Here is an 18,360-nt window from a genome sequence, read left to right on the forward strand (position 1 = left end):
CAGGCTGTAAGTTCCATGCCCTACCTTCTGAACTGTCCAATGGCATCTCATGTGTGTGATGATATACATGGCCTGGCCTCATAGAACAACTCCACTGGGAGGTCCAGACTTAGTCTGGTCTCTGTACATTCATCATTCTGACCAGGCACAACATTTGCCATCGGTAGTGATCCTGTAGCTGTACTGTATATTATGTATTTTGCATTTGTACTTTTTCTTTTTTGGTTTGTTTTTGTATTTGCTCTGTCCTGTCTGTGCACTTTCCTGTCCTGTCCTGTCCTGCACCCTGTCTAATGTCTCCATCAGTGTATGCACCATCGACCTAAATAAAATCCTTGTTTGTGTAAACCATATACTGTACATGGCAATAAACTGATCTTGAATCTATAATCTCTTAGCCATATGACACCCCAGCATTCTTCGCTATCAGGCCTGGAGTTTGAACCAGTGACTTTCTCAACTCCTCAGTCCCCAGTAGCTGTCCTGAGGTATCTTGTTCCCGCCATCAGCGTAGAGGAGGTGTGCAGCTGAGCTGGCTACGAGGCTGCTCTGCCCCCTGCCACGTCCCCTCAGACGGCGCGGGCAGTGATGGCACAGGAAGGACAGGAACTTGCTGTGCAGTGAGGCGTAGATGAAGGGGTTGTAGCAGGTGGAGCTCATGGCCACCAGGTGGCAGCACACCTGGATCAGGTTGACGTGGCTCTTCCCTAGGATGGAGAAGTCCGGGTCCATGTCATGGATGAGGTTGACCACCTGCAGCGGGAGCCAGCAGCAGGCGAAGCACAACACTGACACCAGCAGCAGGGCGAAGGTCTCCCTCCTCCTCCTCCTACCCCAGGTCGCCTGACTTGGGCATGGCTGGTGAGGAGGTCGGAGGTTGTCCTCTGCCTCAGGTGACAGGAAATGGCACAGTAGGAGATGGAGACGGCGGCCAGTGGGAGGAAGTAGGAGAAGAGGAGGAGGAAGCACGAGTAGACGAGGCGCCCGTGCTCCTGGCCGGGCCAGAACTCCTCGCAGACAGCCATGCGGAGGCCGGCGGCGCCGAGGTCCAGGTGGGCAGTGTGGAGCGCTGTGGGCGCAGAGAGCACCAGCGAGCTCAGCCAGATGGTGCCTACCAGAGACCAGCGGGAGCCGCCGCCCGCCCGCCGCCGGATGGGGTATGCCACAACCACGTAGCGGTCTACAGCAATGGCGGTGAGCGAGAGCACCGCCGCAAAGACGGTGATGGACTGCGCGGCGGTGACGAGGTGGCACATAACGCTGCCGAAGATCCAGCCGCGCGGGTCAAAGGCGTAGGAGACAGTGAGCGGGACGCAGACGAGGCACATGCCCAGGTCAACCACCGCCAGGTTGGCGAGGAGAAAGCTGGTGGTGCTGCGCCTCTTCTTGTTGAAGCCGATGAGGAAGAGGAGGAGCAGGTTACCGCAGCAGCCGACCAGGACGACGGTGGAGTAGAGAGGGATGAAGAGAGGCTTCAGGTCTAACAGGAGGTCCATACCAGAGAAGGGGGTGAAGGAGGAGGAGGAGGGAGTGGAGGAGGAAGAAAAGGAGGAAGAGGAGGAGGGAGTGGAGTAGGAGGAGGAGGAGGAAGAGAAGGAGGGGGCATGGAGAGATGTGTTCTCCAGGGATCCATTCAGAGAAATGTGCCCATCCATCACCGAGTCGCCTGCACAATAAAGGAAATGACAATAACTAGGGGTGTAACAATATATCGTGCCACAATATATCGCAATACAGAAACGTCACAATATGTATCGTCAAGGTGAAAATAATATTGTGATATGTTTATTGTATATCAGTGAACGCTGGCTACACAACGCTGGTAACAAACACGTCTTTTGTCTAAGCCCATCCATGATATTACAACAGTTAAGCTCTAAATTCACAAAGTGTAGTGGAGTAGAAATGTGGAGAAATGCACTATTGGTGTGAACAGCAGCACTACTGCAACGCTTCACACCTGCCCTTAGTGTATCGTATCGTATTGTTATCGTCAACCCAATATCGTGTATCGTATCGTATCGTGAGATTAGTGTATCGTTACACCCCTAACAGTAACAGAAGGGATGCTAAATGGAGGGCAGGGACACTTTAAACAAACTGAGACAACTCTGAATGATCCGTGAAACAGCGTCTTGAAGCCATGCAGAGATATTCACTGGTTGCATCTCACATATAGCATAACAAAAAAGAACAAGCATGGGAGTAGGCTATGGTTGAGTCAGGCTTAAAAGGCTTATTATCATCGAGAATAAAGGGTCCCCAGATCAGCTACTAAATGACGGTCGGAACTGAATGACCTTCATAATGAACCCACTCCTGAAGTCCACCTGTGGGCTTTTAGCTCTCATCTCCCTCTCTCTCTTTCTATAGGTCATAATGAGCCTATTGTTAGGGATGCAACCCCAGGACCTCTTTGAATGCGACACTTGGGATGGTCAATGTTCACTTCATACAGCTTGTGGAGACAGAAATTGCCCTGATGTATTCAGCAAAGTACTGTCTAAATCAACACAAACACATACACACATTATCGTGCTGGCTCAGAAACAGGCTCTCAATAGGCTTCTCTCTGCAGGGGGAATAAAAAGGATTTAGGCTATATTTAAGATGAGTGACTAAATGAGACAAGGCAGAATTTAGCATATTAGGGGGGGAGCACAGTTTACGCTGAGTATAAATGTGAGACTCGCATCAAAATTGGAATCCAGCTGCTGCTCAGACTAGATGATGCCTTGCCAATCCTACGTCATCGTTAACAGAATCTGTCCGGATCTCTGGACTCATAGATTAATGAAAAATTACCGCACGGAAAGAGCTCAGGCAAATGGACATTCATGCTCTATAAATTATAAACTCTTAATAAACTCTTCAGCCCTTGTACACCTCCAGTCGTGCATTCTTGATAATGCACACCTCTTCATTAATAATCTCTCCAAAGTTCTTTATCATTTAATTAATCAATCATGACATTGTGACATCATGAGGTTCAGGCACCACAAATAGAATGTAGGAGAAAAAATGTATTCAAGTGTCAGGATTCTGCAAAGCCATAATAATATAGGCACTGTCAAAACTAAGTGTTTGAATGTGAGGAAAAACAGAGCTAAATTTCATAAGTTAAGTATAAGATCAACATTGTTCAATGCGATGGTACTGGATTATTTCAATGAATGCAAATTCTATATCATCATAATGTTGTGCTGGCCTATAATGGATACAATTTTATATTTAATAAATCATTAATAATTAATGACTCCATATTACTATATAATGACAGTATAAAAAAGTTTTATGATAGCCATCAGATAGTCAAGAAAAATATTGACTGATCTCAAATATTCACTGAATTAAGTCAATCAATGGTTTCTCACTTCATGTATTTAAAATTAATTTATTTTTCATTTAAATTAATAATATTTAATATCAATAGGCTTAATCTAATACAATCAGAGTTAATAAATGAAGCCTCATGAAATACACAATTATGAAGGATGCATACCGGTTAAAGCCTATTGGCAAATCTTCCAACTTTGTGAAGAGTTCCAACAGAAACTTGTGAGCAAGAAAGTGCTCGTGTCTGCTGCTGTTCGTCTCCCCTGTTCATATGGGTATTCTGCATCTTTTTGCTCGCGTCTGTTTCCTAATTCCGTCCTTCAGGTGAATTGGACTGAATATACGCAGATTCTATTCTGGAGATAGTCATAATATAGCCTAGTAGACTACCTCTGTATCCAGCGCAGAGATTAGAATCCTCCTCAGACAGGCTCACCAATAGGAGGAGCATATTCTGAAGAAGGAATTTCACCGCTGTCATCATAAAATAATTGACCATACTTAACGAATTCCTCACTTTGGTAGACGCGTGTTGTTATCTGTGGTAGTGCCAAATGTTGAATCCCCAAACGGGTGCGATCATCCGAAACTGCAGAGCGATGAATGAGTCAGGGTTTTAGGTTTGGGAGGATGGACCACTTGCCAACCAACCAACATTATACTGCATGCTTGCCAACTAACACTAACATTATACTGCATGGGTCACATGAATCAAGTAAGAATAGAGTAGGGAATGTACATTACAGTACGTCAATCAATCAATCAATCAATCAATCAATCAATCAATCAATCAATCAATCAATCAGTCATGAAAAATAAACAAAATGTTACAGAACCTGTTTATTACAGAACCTGTTTATTAACACTCCCAATTACTCTGACATTGAAATTAATTTAGTATAGCCTGCTGTGTATGGGACACCTACTATGTATGGTCACATTTTTGTATTTCATATACTGTGTAATTTACTTTTATTTCCTCGAATATTGTTGCGTTTGCTGCCAATACTTTCAAATGAATGCTGCTATATTTTTCACCACAGGGGGGAGCTGTAGGTCTGAAAGGGAGTTTGCGCTTTTAAACGAGTTGACTCAACACTCAAGCTCTGTTTATTGTCATGTAGGCTATATGGTTCACACATACTAGGAATTTGACCAGGGTTAAGGTATATGCTGTTGTAGATGACACAGGACAGGGTGCAGGACAGGACAGTGCAAAACAGTACAAAAAACTGCAAATACAAAATACAAAAAAACTGCAACTAAATGCAGTGCAATGTACAAATGACAATATACTGTTAAAAAATAAATGGGGAGGCACAATTCCAGTGTATGTACTATACAGAATGGGCTGTGGTGAGTGTACAGTGTGTGTTTAGAGTGTGGTGAGCCGTGTTATGTACAGTGAATGCAGTGTTAGTGCTGTTAAGATATGTGGAAACAATCAGAGGTCATGTGCAAGTGGTACAGGGGGTATAGAGTTAGGGTGTGTGTGTGTGTGTGGGGGGGGGGGCGTCGCGGGGAGACCCAAGCCTTGTTGATGAGTCGAGGGAAAGAGAGTTATTGGCCGTGGGAAAGAAGCTGTTTTTGTGGCGAGTGGACCCGGTCCAGATGGACCGCAGTCTCCTGCCAGAGAATGGGTCAAAGAGTCCAGGATGGGAGGGGTTGGCCGCAATCTTATTGGCCCTTTTAGGGTCCTGGAGGTGTGCAGGACCTGTTAGGGATGGCAGTCTACAGCCAATCACCCTCTCAGCGGAGCGGATGATGCGCTACAGTCTGCCCTTGTCCTTGTCTGTTGTGGCTGAGAATCAGGTGAGGATCGACTAGATGATGGAGGTGTAGAAGAGTACTATCATTGCCTTTGGCATGTTGAATTTCTTCAGCTGCCTCAGGAAGTATATCCTCCGGCGGGGGGGCACCAACACACCAACACACCGACTCTACCAAAGCATAGCAACTTAACAATGGGAAACAGAAAATCATTTTTCTGTCAGTGCTCACTGCAATAACATCATGCCTGCAGGTTTGGGGGGTGGGAGGTGGTAAGATGTAGAGCATAACATTGTGAAGACTACCACAAGTGTGGTCGGAACAGTACGATACAGTTCAACAGGGATACTCGTAGTCTACAGACTAGAGTTCCACAAGTTCTAGTGTACACCTGTTATAAGACCAACACAATACAAGTGATCTCCTCCTTCAACAATGGTTAGCATATTTCAACATTTACCTCAGAACCAACTAAGGGCTTAAAATTCACAAAACCCATCTTCAATTATGTATTTTAATTGTTAGAACAAAACATACTCTATTCTGGGAGACTGTTAAACACAGACCTTATTTTCAGCATTTTTGCAAATCCCATTCATTTTTCCCATAGGGATTTTGGTGCCACAAAATGACATCACCTCACCACTCTATAGCGGGCGCGTCTATTCTTACTGCCACTGTCAATTTCAAGCATTTTAGCTATAAATACATAGGTTAGGGTTAAAGGTGCAGTATGCAGTTTGTGATTTCCTGTTACACTCAGGAAAAATGTTTTGGATTTTGAAAAATGCAACCCACAAAATTCCCGCCCCTCCCTTCAGGCCTCCCTCCAAAGCCACTGCTCCGAAATGGGGAAATAACACTCACTAGGCAGGTACTGTAGGTTGGTTGACAGGCAGGTAAGCTATCCAATCATTTCAAGTTGGCAACTCAAAATGATTGGACGCACTTATTAGTGACTGCGACTTCCACAGATTACAGATTCATTTCATTTTAGAGTCAGAGCACTTTATTTATTGAATATGTCAGGATGTAATGAGAATTGCAAAAAATATAACAAAAAGTGCTTCTAAGCCAAACCGCATACTGCACCTTTAAGGTCAGGGGTTAGGGTTGAGGCTGTATAAGCGGCGCCGTAAGAATAGCGGGCACGTCATTCTCAGGGATGTTGTAAGAATAGACTGTGTACTTTGTCCTTCAGAAGTCAGATTTATTTTATTGATTTCAATGAACCTACATTAACATGAAGTTAGCAGTCATGTAATAACACTGGTTGTACTGTGCAAAGACTATAGCTTATTGCCATAAGGAATGTGTAAGGTGTAAAAAAGCAAAGCTAAGGTAACTAACCATTTTGAATAGATTAGAATGAATGGAATGTATAGTTTATCAATTACCAGACGCTAACGAGCAGAACTGAAGAACACAACAACTCTTGTCATTTCTCCTATTTCCTGTCTTAAACAGGCTATCTACAACTACCTGTTCATGGGATCCCAACCATACAAACTTGATCCCAACCCTTTGGGACCATGGATGTATGCTTGGCACCTGGCTGTCACACATTTCATGTAGGTTCACACTACTGCCCCCTAGCGGCTGACATTACAATGTCCTTTCAGTCAAACAAATAAACACACAAAAACAACAGTTGGTCAAATCAATCATGGCAAAAACATAATCTCAGTCCAGTCAAAGTTTATAGGCTCAACCTCTTTCAAAATACTCCTTTCATATAAATGAATACTTCCTTTCGTATCTATCAGTTACAGATGATAATGTCCATTAATAAGTCCAATGTTCAAAATACTCTGGATATTGCAGATGTAACATAATACAAGCCTTAGAAAGTTTGTTTTGCAAGGATATTTTTTTCCAATACATTTAATAGTAACACAAACAAAATCAACATGGTAACCCATATATAAAACACATACTAACTATAGTAAAAATCTGAGTTTTACTATGTTCAATGATATTTTCAAGATAATCATTTACACAACAGACAATAGCAAAACACAGGCCATCTTGACATGTGGGAAATATGCACTGATCCCCTCCAGTCCTACATCAAAACATCATGTTGGGGTTCTTGTGCATAAAATTGTCTGAGCAATGTGGACATATACAGCTCTTGCAACAACATCTTCTGCCTCCAGGTCTACTTCTCAGGTGTGGGAGAGTCATCCCCCTCCCCCTGCTCATGTGCTCTGGCCTGGGAGGGGTTTGAGGTTGTCTCCGTGTCTGGCTCTGGGGTTGCGGTGTCTCTGTGGGAGGGTAGGAGGAGGAACTCCAACTCCTCTGCACTGATGGCCACCTTCTCTGGTATTAGCCAACGCTTAAGGTGCTCCAGGGCACTGCTAGAAGAGGGTCGGGGAGAGGGAGAAGGAGAGGACAGGGATGGGGACACAGAGTGAGAGGACAGGGAGAGTGAGGAGAGACAGGGACAGGAGAGGGAGGAGGAGAGACAGGAATGGGGACATAGAGAGTAAGAGGACAGTGAGTGAGGAGAGACGGGGACAGGTGAGAGAGTGAGGAGATACCGGGACAGGTGAGAGAGAGTGAGGAGAAGAGACAAGGACACGAGAGGAAGGAGAGACAGGGACAGGTGAGACACAGTGATGAGGAGAGACAGGGACAGGAGAGGCAAGAGGAGAGGAACAGAGAAAGACAGGAGTGTTACAGACAGCAAGTTAACAGGCTGTACACAACTCAGAATCTCAACTCAGAGTCTAATCAGATTCGCCTGTTCAAACTAGAGATTCAACGATTTGTTCATCCTTTTTATTTATTGTTTCATATGTCTGGGCCGAGGGGGGGGCTGGGAGTCGGGACAGCTGTCAAACTTTAAACTTAAACTCGCAGGCAACACAAAAAAGACTCCCCATTTTTCTTGCTAAACATGTATCATCTAGCCCACATTGTCCCATCTACTTAGGATGCCCCCTTGTTTTTATGCAGTGTTTCCCATAGCCTACGGTTGGGCGATTTGACAATAATCTCCTCAACTGCGCATTTCAAAGCATGCACGAATAGGCTCATGCATTGGGCAGCAGCCAACAAGGAAAAGTTTTGGCTGTCACTAAAGCATTTTCATGGACGTTAGAGCACAATTTAACAATGGGAAAAAATATTTTTGCCAGCGGATATCTTAGGTAATACAAGAAGATTGATCTAGGAAAGCGTTGTGTTGTGATATTCCTTTTGGTAAATGCACATTATGTCGGCGCATAGTAGGCTAGACACATAGGGGGGAGGGGTTTCCTACCTTCTTCCATCCACTATATCAGTCTTAAGTCTATTTTACTGCATAACAAATAGTTACGGTAATAGCCTAGGTCTAAAAAGAATGATTGGTCTGTCCTATATAAATAACAAGGCAGATGAGTGGTCTTAGCCCACCAGTGCACCTTGACAGTGGAGGAAAAAAAAAAAAAAAGACTGCTCGACTTAAAGAGTCACAGTCGACTTAAAGTCGCACTGAAATGAAAAAAGCATTCTGTTCCATTTTGGTTCACATAATTGGTCATAGTGTTCACCTATTCAACGATGTATGCCAAACATTTTACAAAATTCTACTTTTGTTGTAATCTTATATCAACGTATATAATTTCTTACTTCCTGGAAAACGGTAGGTCACGTGCAATGACGACAACAGGTACCTTAGATTTTAGGCCAATAATCTCACGACATCCACCCGTCAATCAACACTATCCTTCTATCAAATCTGTCTAAAGTTCTTAAAACCCAAGTCCACTTGTCAATGTTCCAATCAAATTCCTCTAAACATATGTCCCACCCTCATAGCTTGTTTGCATCGGAAATACGTCAAACTACGGAAGTTAGATGATCTCAAACGTCCGTTTCAGTGCGACTTTAAGGGTCTCCAACTGATGATTCGGCTTGTCAACTTTCAGGGGACAGCCCTAGTTAACACACATCTTACTTGTGATTGTTTACAGGTAGGTAGGAGCAGTACCAATTACTTATCTTATCACACCAATCAAACCTCTCCTACCATACTCTGCATGGCTCACCTCTCATCCATGTCGCCGGCCTGGAACAACTCGGAGGTCTGGGCGTCGTGGAGGAACCTGTCCCAGCATTCCTTCTTAGCCTGGGATAAGGAGCGCAGCATCTCCCTGGATGTGACCTCAGAGGACTGGCCCTTCAGTCTCTTCAGACGGTTCTCTGGGAGAAGCACAACAGCATGTCAACAACAACAACAGCAGCAGCAACAATAGCTTCATTAATACTTCCTCCTGGAGGTGAGGTGATACTTCCTGACTGGGTAAGAGAATCAGATTTGGGATCCTCTAGGAGCAGAGGAATTAACATAAGGTAAGGAGGGATGGAGCGAAGGAGGAGGAGACGCGAAAGGGTGGATGGAAGGGTGGAGGATGGAAGGGTGGGCATGGGGAAGGAGAGGGAGGAGGAGAGAGTCAGGGATGAAGTGTGTCGATAGTGCACGGAGACATGACAACCGTAATACCTAAACTAGCGATGTAGATATCCGAGTCCTCCATGGGTTCCCATTTGCTCTGAGAGGACGCAGCACTAATGCTGTTCGAATGGACGTCGTATAGGCCGTTTGACTGCACTCCGGTCGGCGACGAGGGCTGGAACGAGTCCGTGAACTGTGCCTCGACACCGTGACCTGTCTCCTGAACCTTCGGCAGGGTCGAGCAGATCTCCGACCACAGCTCCCTACTGGGCCGAGCTTCCTGCCTCTCGAAATCGTCGATCATGGTCGTAGCGTGTGATTCGGCTATTCGGACAAGAGAATGTCAGCATCACAGTTAGCCGGCTAGACACGATGAAAACTCAAACAACAAAAAGATGAACTACAAACGTTAGTTAGCTAGCATAGTTACAAGACTTATCAGGTTGATAGCCTAGCTAGCTATGTCAAAGGTAGCAGCATGCTCACTACATACATACAATACGTACATAGTGAACGTTTTCAAGGAATACAACAAAGTAATGCGGATTTTACGTTACATTTGGTAAACATGAACAGTATTGTTTTGATAACTTACCTTTCTGTAAAAGTCAAGCTGATATACCGTTTTCCCTGTCCAGAAAGGTATTGTGTTTATAGCTATTAGCTAGCTAGCTAGCTTACTAATTAACGGTATCCATGGTCATTTCTCGAGGATCCAGGAAGAGATTTACCTGGAACCAATACATCCATGCTTGGAACAGTCGTCTTCCTCCTTGTGACTTATCTGATTGGACAGTGTAACTGCCAGTCAAATTCTACCGAAATTCGATTGGCTTTAGGATGGGAGCCCGGAAATCTGTCCCAGCTGGGGCGATTTTGGGGCAACTACCAAGGTAAATATAATACTTTTTTTTATTTAGTGTGACATTTGTTACCAAAACAGTAGACTACAATTGACTATTAGCTGTCAAAGTTGAATAACATCGCATGTAAACCTAGTTGTTCTTGGCTAGTATTATGCAGGCTGCAGCAGGGCTAGGTTGGTTGCTGTAACCTTTTTGGTACAGTAACGTTAGCTAGCTGTCTAGCTAGCTAGCTATTACATTGGATCCATACCATGTTGGTTAGCCAGCCAGCCAACATCGACTTGGTCATTATCCTTGAAAATAGTGCTCCCATGTTGTGGAAACATGATTTTCTGCTGCAATTATTCTACGTCCGTAACACGTTCCTTACCCTTTCTTCCCATGTCCACATAGGATATCTATAAGCAATGTTATCATTTGGACTATGACTAGTATGCATCTAGTATGAAACTGTGTGTTCCAGGGGCCCAGAGTGTGTATGAGATGCGAGCAGCGGTGTTGCGTCTGGTAGTAGTGGCAGTCCCTATGGGTGTGCTACTGTCCAGGACCATGGCCTGGATGTCCAGTGGCAGGACGCATGCAGAGCTTATCACTCGGCTGAGGGGTATGCCCACCACACCACAGCTATGGAGCCACAGAGCTTAGAAACACAACCATAAACACATGCGTAATATACTGTACAGTACATGTATACCGCACTGTAGCTATGCACATAGTGTATAGCCTGTATGGGTACACCACAGTGTTTCGAAACACATTCATCTACAAACACATGCACACACACACGATTCATCATTCACATACCTGTATAAATTCGCAGTGCATGTACAGCCCATACACATATCTCCAAGCCCTCTGTCATGTTGTTACTGTCAACAGGGCAGTATGGATTCAACTCTCTGTAAGACACTGTCAGGATGCTCAGCCACTGTTGCAGGGGCACTGATAATGGACAATTTTTCTAGACTGCCCTGGGCCTAAACCCAAAATGCCTCAATTGAGAACTTTAAAAGGCAGTACAATCCAGTTCAAAGCTTAGAGTTATTTTCTTTGACCTTGTCAATTACACCCCCCCCCCCCCCCCCCAAGATCATTCAGTGATCCACAGTGATGGTGTGTTTGATGCCATGCTGGCCACAGACAGAGGGATCTACTGCAGGGACTACCCTTATGCTGACTCTCCTCAGTCGATAGGTACCTTCACTCACACACTGGCACCCTGTCTCGCTTTTATATCTGTGTAATAACATTGTAATTACTCACATAATGTAGCAACATTGTAATAGCTAGTGACAGCTGGATATGTGTTAGTATTGCCTACCTACGTCCCGATTGTCTTGGTTCTCTTAGGGTATAGGGCAACGATCAGTGCCCCACACATGGTGAGTATCTCATTACATTACAGTCATTTAGCAGACACTTTTATCCAAAGCGACTACCAATTATTGCATTTAGCGTAGGAAAAGACAATGTACTACTCAATCAACCAATCAATCAAAGCTTTATTTGTATAGCGCATTTCATACCCAGAGGCAACACAATGCACTTTACAGAGAACAAGGGAGGTGGGCATACGACCCACCCCTACATATTCCAGAGGGAAGCCAAAAACCAGTATCACCCGGGGGCCAGATAAGTGAGCTGTAAAAATTCTTCCTTGACCCCTCTCAACAAGGCGATCAAGCAAGCTCCTGGAGTATGTTTGTCTACCGGCTAAGGACATTTATAAAGCAATAAATTACATTAAATTACATTTTCAGAGTAAGAGAGGCTAAAAACATCATAGGAGAGACATGGCAAACACTGGTGTGTGTTTGCCATGGCCCAGGCCTAAAGCCGGAAGTGGACTGGTGTATGTCTGTGTGTACGTGTGTGTGTTAACTAAATGCTACGACATCCACAGCAGACACAGGGGTATCTATCGGACTCAGGATGGTCTGCTGGTGACAGTGGGGCATCCACTGGACCTGGTTAGAAGATAGGAGGGAGAGAGAGAGGCACTAGGGAGAGGGAAGGCAGAACAGGGTTAGTAGCACACAGAGCCATAAAAGCAACACAGATATTAAAACAGGCAACCTGGAGCAAGCTCCTGAAATATATTTGTCTAATGGCTAAGAACATTTATAGAGCAATAAATTACATTAAATTACCTTTTCAGAGCAAGAAAGGCTAAGAGCATCAGGTCCAGGCCTAAGCTAGATGTGGACTGATATGTGTGTGTGTGTTAACTAAATACTACAACATCCACAGCTGACATGGGGGTATCTATCGAACTCAGGGTGGTCTGCGGGCGACAGTGGGGCATCTGTAGAAACTGGCTGGTTTCTACTACTTGCTTGAAACTCTGTGCATCTCCTTTCTAAATCTCAGCATGTAGAGTGAGCTACTACATTAATAGGTTTCTATACTACGTGAATACACTGTGGATTTTTACATACACAAATGCTCTTTCTGGTTTTGTTGAGAAACATTGTTTCTCTTTGATTTAGAAATGATGATGATTTCATGTGACGGTGTACATTATGTGACGCTGGCTGGTTTCTCCCTAGCACGCCCACGCTCTGGAGGTGTTGCGTGACAAGCTGACCGAGGGGGCCTCAGCCCTGGACGTGGGCTCAGGGAGTGGCTATCTCACTGCCTGCTTCGCCAGGATGGTGCGTTCCAGAGTCTCGAATCCAGACCTCTCATCTAGCTGCAGTCACATATCAATACTGAGAAATACAGTCACATAACCCCTTAACATCTCTTATCTTACTAGTATCAAATGAACAGTCTTGGTGTTCCTTCATAGTCCTTTTCCGCTCCTCCAGTGCCTCCCACCCCTCACGTGCCTCTTCTCCCCTCCATCTAGGTGGGGTCCTCAGGGAGGGTGGTGGGCATCGACCACATAGACGAGCTGGTGGAGCTCTCGCTAAAGAACGTGCAGGCGGATGACCCGGAGCTTCTCTCCTCGGGACGCATCAAACTTGTGGGTGAGTCACCTGACCTCCAGGCTCAGTCATGTGACCTCTGGGCGTCCATGGAGTCAGCCAACCTCCAGGAACCATGTACAAGCAAGAAAAAGGTGTTTAGGCAAGAAACGCTAGTACTGTAGGTGTTTCTCTTGTTTTTTGTCACACAGGGTATGAAACGGTTGGGTGTTGGTTGGACAGTATGATGTTTTAGTACTCATAGTCCAGTGTCTCTAATGAATAATGTTACATTATAGTATTTCTCTATAGAATGTGTCATATTTGTGTCTTGTGTTCTCTTGTCAGTGGGGGACGGGAGGTTGGGCTACCCAGAGGGAGCACCCTATGATGCCATTCACGTCGGGGCAGCTGCACCCACACTCCCCAAAGCTGTAAGGAACCAGAGTTTGTTGAGCAGACATCAGCATTTATTGTCCACACCGCTTGGAAAATGATCTCTGCTCGTACTGAGTCCACTCTTGATCACAGTGTTCTTACACTACTATATAATACTGTAGTAATGCTGCATGTGCAGTATGTGCAGTTTAAAATGTTGTTTTAAGCATCAAACCACATTGTGCACTCACTTTCACTGTGTGGTTCCATTCTGTCAGCTACTGGAGCAGCTGAAGCCTGGGGGACGGCTGGTTCTGCCGGTGGGCCCGGACGGAGGGAGCCAGGTTCTGGAACAGTACGACCGCCAGGCAGATGGAACCTTCCTCAGAAAAGCCCTCATGGGTGTGATCTATGTTCCCCTGACCAACAAGCGGAGCCAGTGGCCTGGGTACGTACTGACGTTCCAATTGTTAGGTCTGTTGAAGTGTGAGGATCATCTGCCGTCATTGTGACTAAGGCATAGAAGTGGATGAATCGGTTGTTTCTGACCTTCATTGACCATTTCACATCAGACCGGTCCCCTGATTAGCTGACGTGTCTGTGTGTGTGTTCTCTCCCCCCCTCAAGAGGTGAGCTCTGACTGCAGTGCGGTTGCCCCTGCAGGAGATGGCGCTGGTGCTGGTGCTGAAGCTCTGGGGTCCCGTAGACCCCGTCTCTATCCGCAGCTGCCTAGCAATCACCACCGCCTGTGCTCCGCCAGACCGCCTCAACCTCTGCCTGCCTGGTGGCGTCCCCGGCTGGATCTAAACTGCTGAGGAGGGAGGTCAAAGAAAGGGACTGCAGATTTATTGATCTATTCCTGTGAGGAATGTGTGATTTTTCATCAGGCTGTGTGTTTGTATTCCTTCATTGATTATTCTTCTGCCTGCCTTAACGGCTTATTTATGTGTTAGGTGAATGTTGAATCAGATGTCATCCTCACTGTGTCTAGGTCTAAGCTACATCTTGAGCCAAGTGATGGGAACACAGAACAAGGGAATGTGGATATTGTCATGCTTACCAACTGATGCATGAAGAAACTGATGCATAGATAACAAATTAATGATCTAATTTTTTTGTTTGGTGTGAATCTGAATTGACTGTGCACATAGCTGCCCTACTAATCATCATAATTCCATATTAGGAGCACTTTATTTTGAAAATGATTTGTATTGAAATTGTGTACAGTATTGACATTTATTAATAAAAATGTAAATGTACCTTTTATATTATAGCCTTCATCGGCTCACACAGGGGGTCTGTCCCAATTCAAGGGTTGCATCCTACCTAGGTCGCAGCCTACGCGGTCTACGTAGGTCGCGTCCTTCAGGCCAGGTAGGCCGGATGTAAACGTTTTGTGAAATGGAACCATAGATGTATTGGACGGTCTGCCTAGGTTCTATTAATACATCCATGGGTCTAGCCTACGGAGGATTCCCAACTCGTCATTTTGTTGCCTAGGCAGCCCCAAGCGCGCCGCGTGCCGGTAGCGCAACCTGTCCTGAGGTAAGCGCGACCTGTCCTGTTGTTATGGAAACACCACAGAAAATGCTTATCTAAATCGTCTATCTAAACTTGTAGATTCAGGCGTAATTTGAATAAAGTTTCCATAACTGGGACCGACAGACAGACAGGATTTCGAGTCAGGCTACGAAAGACTACACTTTGACGTCATCGTTGGGCGTCAGTAACTACCTAAGGACCTCTTCCATGTCTGCGTAGAGACATGCATGCGACAGTTTTCAGAGTGCACTATTTACATTTTACCGTGCAAACTCGGGGTTTAAAGAACGTCTGTGAGGAAACGTTAGATTCACTCTTTGCTTTGATTCTAAGTCCTATCAATAGAAGTGTGTTTGGTAGCCAGCCTGAGAGTAAACCACTGTTCCTCGGGCGCTGTATATGTGCATTGTCAAATTTAAACGCAAGAAATGTGACTAGGAAAGTGACACCGGGTCATTTCGCAGTCGGTCACGAAGCGAACAAGTTCTATCTAGACTCACGGTTGCAACAGACGGCGTTGATAGTGATGGAGGCCAGAGAAGTCACCGAGACCGAGGCGCCAGAGGAAAATACCCCCGCCGAGAACACAACCACGGCGACCGCGGACAACGAAGCGATAGGAACCGGTAAACGAAAAGGCGAGGAGGGGGAAGAGGACCCGGAGAAAAGCAGCCGGGGAAAGAGGCGGAGAGGAGGCGGTGGGAAGAAGCTGAAGCCGGGAGAGAGATACATCCCCCCTCCTCAGAAGCGTAACCCTGGGGTTGGCTTCAGCCAAGAACACTTTGATGAAACCTCGTACTACTTCGAGGGAGGTCTGCGCAAAGTGCGTCCGTACTTCTTCGACTTCAAAACCTACTGCAAGGGTCGCTGGATCGGGAAGAGTCTCCTGGAGGTGTTCAGCAGTGAATTCAGAGCCGAGTCTCTGGATTATTACAAGGCAGCAGCCAAAGAGGGACGTATCCGGCTCAACGAGGAACCAGTGGATGACCTTTCCATAACCCTCAGGGTAAGATGGAAACTCTCTACTAGGAATATCCATTTAACTTGATTCATCCAATAATACAAACGCATCCAGTAAATGTAGTCTGACCCTAGGGCCAGGAGCCTTGAGGAAAGCCTGTTTTTGTGAACTATAGCCTAGTCTTTCTTCCTTCCTCCATATTCAGAATAATGACCATCTGAGGAACACGGTCCATCGCCATGAGCCTCCTGTGGTGGGCCGTCCCCTGGAGGTCCTGGAGGACAACGGGGAGGTGCTGGTGGTCGACAAGCCCGCCTCCATGCCAGTGCACCCCTGCGGACGGTTCCGCCACAACACAGTGATCTTCATCCTGGGGAAGGAGAGGGGCATCTCCGGTCTCCACACTATCCACCGGCTGGACCGGCTGACCTCCGGGGTCCTGCTGTTTGCCCGGACTCTGGAGGTGTCCAAGAGACTGGACCAGCTGGTTAGAGACAGACAGGTGAGACCTCCCCTTTTATACCAGCAAATACCATGTAAATGTAGAGCGTATTTACTGTTTAATGTTTAGATAAGTAAATGAGATCCCTCAATGTCGCTGTCCTTGACAACTACCAAAACTAAGTTAGGGTCCTGTTCAGAATCAGGATTTTTACACATACACGTACTAGAAATTTGTACTGGTCAGTTGTTGAATAACACTGATGGATAGACAATAAACAGGGTGCAAGGACTAGACAGGACAGAGTAAATGACAGTGCAGATACAGGACAGTACAATGTTCAAACTCTGGTCTATGGAATAGGTCAGTACACACAGTAACGCCAGTTTGGAATCCCCAGTAGAATTTGGGTGACGTGTACGTTCCCTCCTCAGCTGGAGAAGGAGTATGTGTGCCGCGTGGAGGGGGAGTTCCCCGAGAGGGAGTTGGTGTGTGAGGAGCCCATCCTGGTGGTCTCCTTCAAGGTGGGGCTGTGCAGGGTGGACCCCCGCGGCAAGGCATGCCGCACCGTCTTCCAGAGGCTCAGCTACAACGGCAGCACCAGCGTGGTCCGCTGCCTGCCCGTCACCGGACGCACACACCAGATCCGCGTCCACCTCCAGTTCCTGGGCTTCCCCATCCTCCGTGACCCCGTGTACGGCTCTTCGGCCTGGGGTCCTGACAGGGCGAAGGGGGGCCTGGTGGGGCTGAGCGACACGGAGCTGCTCAAGGCGCTGCTGGAGGAGCATCGCGCAAAGGAGAGCCTCCATCTCCTGGACATTCCCGAAGATGCCGGCAGCATCTTGCAGGAGGGCCTTGTGGGAGTTGGAGTCAATGGCGAGCTCACGAAGGATTCCGGGGGATGTGGTTCTCAAACAGAGAGGGATGGTAACGGTGTGTCTACAGAGACTGTGGCAGAGCCACCACAAGCCTGTAAGCCTGTCTCTAGTGACTGTACGGCGAGTGACGGTCACTCCCTGCAGGTCTCAGGCAGTAATGCAGGGCCACTGGGGGACTCAGAGGGTGCAGCGCCTGCCTCTGGTGTCTCTAATGGGGGTAAAATGCAGACTCCAGTTGCCCCTGTCTCTCCAGGCACCCCAGGCCAGGCTCCTACAGGCCCCAGCGATAGAGACCCTCTCTGTAGTGAATGTAAGATCTTCAGACCAGACCCCACAGAGAAGGAGCTGATCATGTACCTGCATGCTCTGCGCTACAAAGGACCGGACTTCGAGTACCAGACCTGCCTACCTGACTGGGCCAAGGAAGACTGGGTTGAAGACTAGTTTAAATCTTTTACTGTACACTGACACTGCATAGTTGAATGCCATTCTGTATGTACATACAGGATATCAGAGGCTTGAGAATGTGACCAAATTTATGATAATGTTACAGTGTAGGTTACATTACATGGCAGTTTCTTTTTTTATCCAGGCCTCTTGAATAAAACCCCTGATCCTACAGATGCCAGCATAATTGTAGGCTTTTCTTTCTGGCTTGGATTTGGAGCACAGTCATATGAAATTCTCGGTTTCAGAAAATATTTCAGTTCTAATATGAAATGTACATTTGCTTAATTTGTACAATTTACCGTGACCTTGAAAATGAATAAAACAGTCAGCAGGAAAAATGCACTTTTTATTGTTTTAACTTTCCATCTTATGAAAATTAACAAT

At 46.1% G+C, this 18,360-nt stretch overlaps 4 protein-coding genes across 6 annotated transcripts; 2 read left to right on the top strand and 2 right to left on the bottom strand.

The window, feature by feature from the left end:
- Positions 1-456: 456 nt before the first annotated feature.
- On the bottom strand, positions 457-1,655 carry prlh2r (prolactin releasing hormone 2 receptor; the record flags this gene model as incomplete). The annotated part of the gene is given in 2 exon segments (XM_084438886.1): positions 457-854; positions 857-1,655. Coding segments are annotated over 2 exon segments (1,197 nt in total).
- A 4,739-nt stretch (positions 1,656-6,394) lies between these two features.
- Positions 6,395-10,260, bottom strand: ccdc32 (coiled-coil domain containing 32). 3 transcript variants are annotated; one of them, XM_084438694.1, is made up of 4 exons: positions 10,146-10,260; positions 9,599-9,874; positions 9,144-9,297; positions 6,395-7,466 (listed from the first exon to the last, which is right to left on the bottom strand). In XM_084438694.1, the coding sequence occupies exons 2-4, from the start codon at positions 9,852-9,854 to the stop codon at positions 7,268-7,270; spliced, it is 609 nt and encodes a 202-aa protein (XP_084294820.1). In that variant the 5' UTR covers positions 9,855-9,874; positions 10,146-10,260; the 3' UTR covers positions 6,395-7,267. The 3 variants fall into 3 exon arrangements, with proteins under 3 accessions (XP_084294820.1, XP_084294821.1, XP_084294819.1); XM_084438695.1 differs by having other exon boundaries at positions 6,395-7,463; positions 9,599-9,929; positions 10,146-10,247; XM_084438693.1 differs by having other exon boundaries at positions 9,599-9,929; positions 10,146-10,247.
- Positions 10,261-10,321: 61 nt separating this feature from the next.
- On the top strand, positions 10,322-14,969 carry pcmtl (l-isoaspartyl protein carboxyl methyltransferase, like). Its single transcript, XM_084437576.1, has 9 exons — positions 10,322-10,443; positions 10,880-11,020; positions 11,506-11,610; positions 11,767-11,798; positions 12,966-13,070; positions 13,268-13,388; positions 13,674-13,759; positions 13,982-14,151; positions 14,331-14,969. Exons 2-9 carry the CDS (start codon positions 10,900-10,902, stop codon positions 14,341-14,343), a joined length of 753 nt encoding a protein of 250 aa, XP_084293702.1. The 5' UTR covers positions 10,322-10,443; positions 10,880-10,899; the 3' UTR covers positions 14,344-14,969.
- A 549-nt stretch (positions 14,970-15,518) lies between these two features.
- Positions 15,519-18,208, top strand: rpusd2 (RNA pseudouridine synthase domain containing 2). Its single transcript, XM_084437754.1, has 3 exons — positions 15,519-16,251; positions 16,412-16,708; positions 17,083-18,208. The coding sequence occupies exons 1-3, from the start codon at positions 15,772-15,774 to the stop codon at positions 17,968-17,970; spliced, it is 1,665 nt and encodes a 554-aa protein (XP_084293880.1). The 5' UTR covers positions 15,519-15,771; the 3' UTR covers positions 17,971-18,208.
- Positions 18,209-18,360: the final 152 nt, after the last annotated feature.

The sequence above is a fragment of the Borostomias antarcticus genome (genome assembly GCF_949987555.1).
Source record: "Borostomias antarcticus genome assembly, chromosome: 5".
NCBI classification, from domain to species: domain Eukaryota; kingdom Metazoa; phylum Chordata; class Actinopteri; order Stomiiformes; family Stomiidae; genus Borostomias; species Borostomias antarcticus.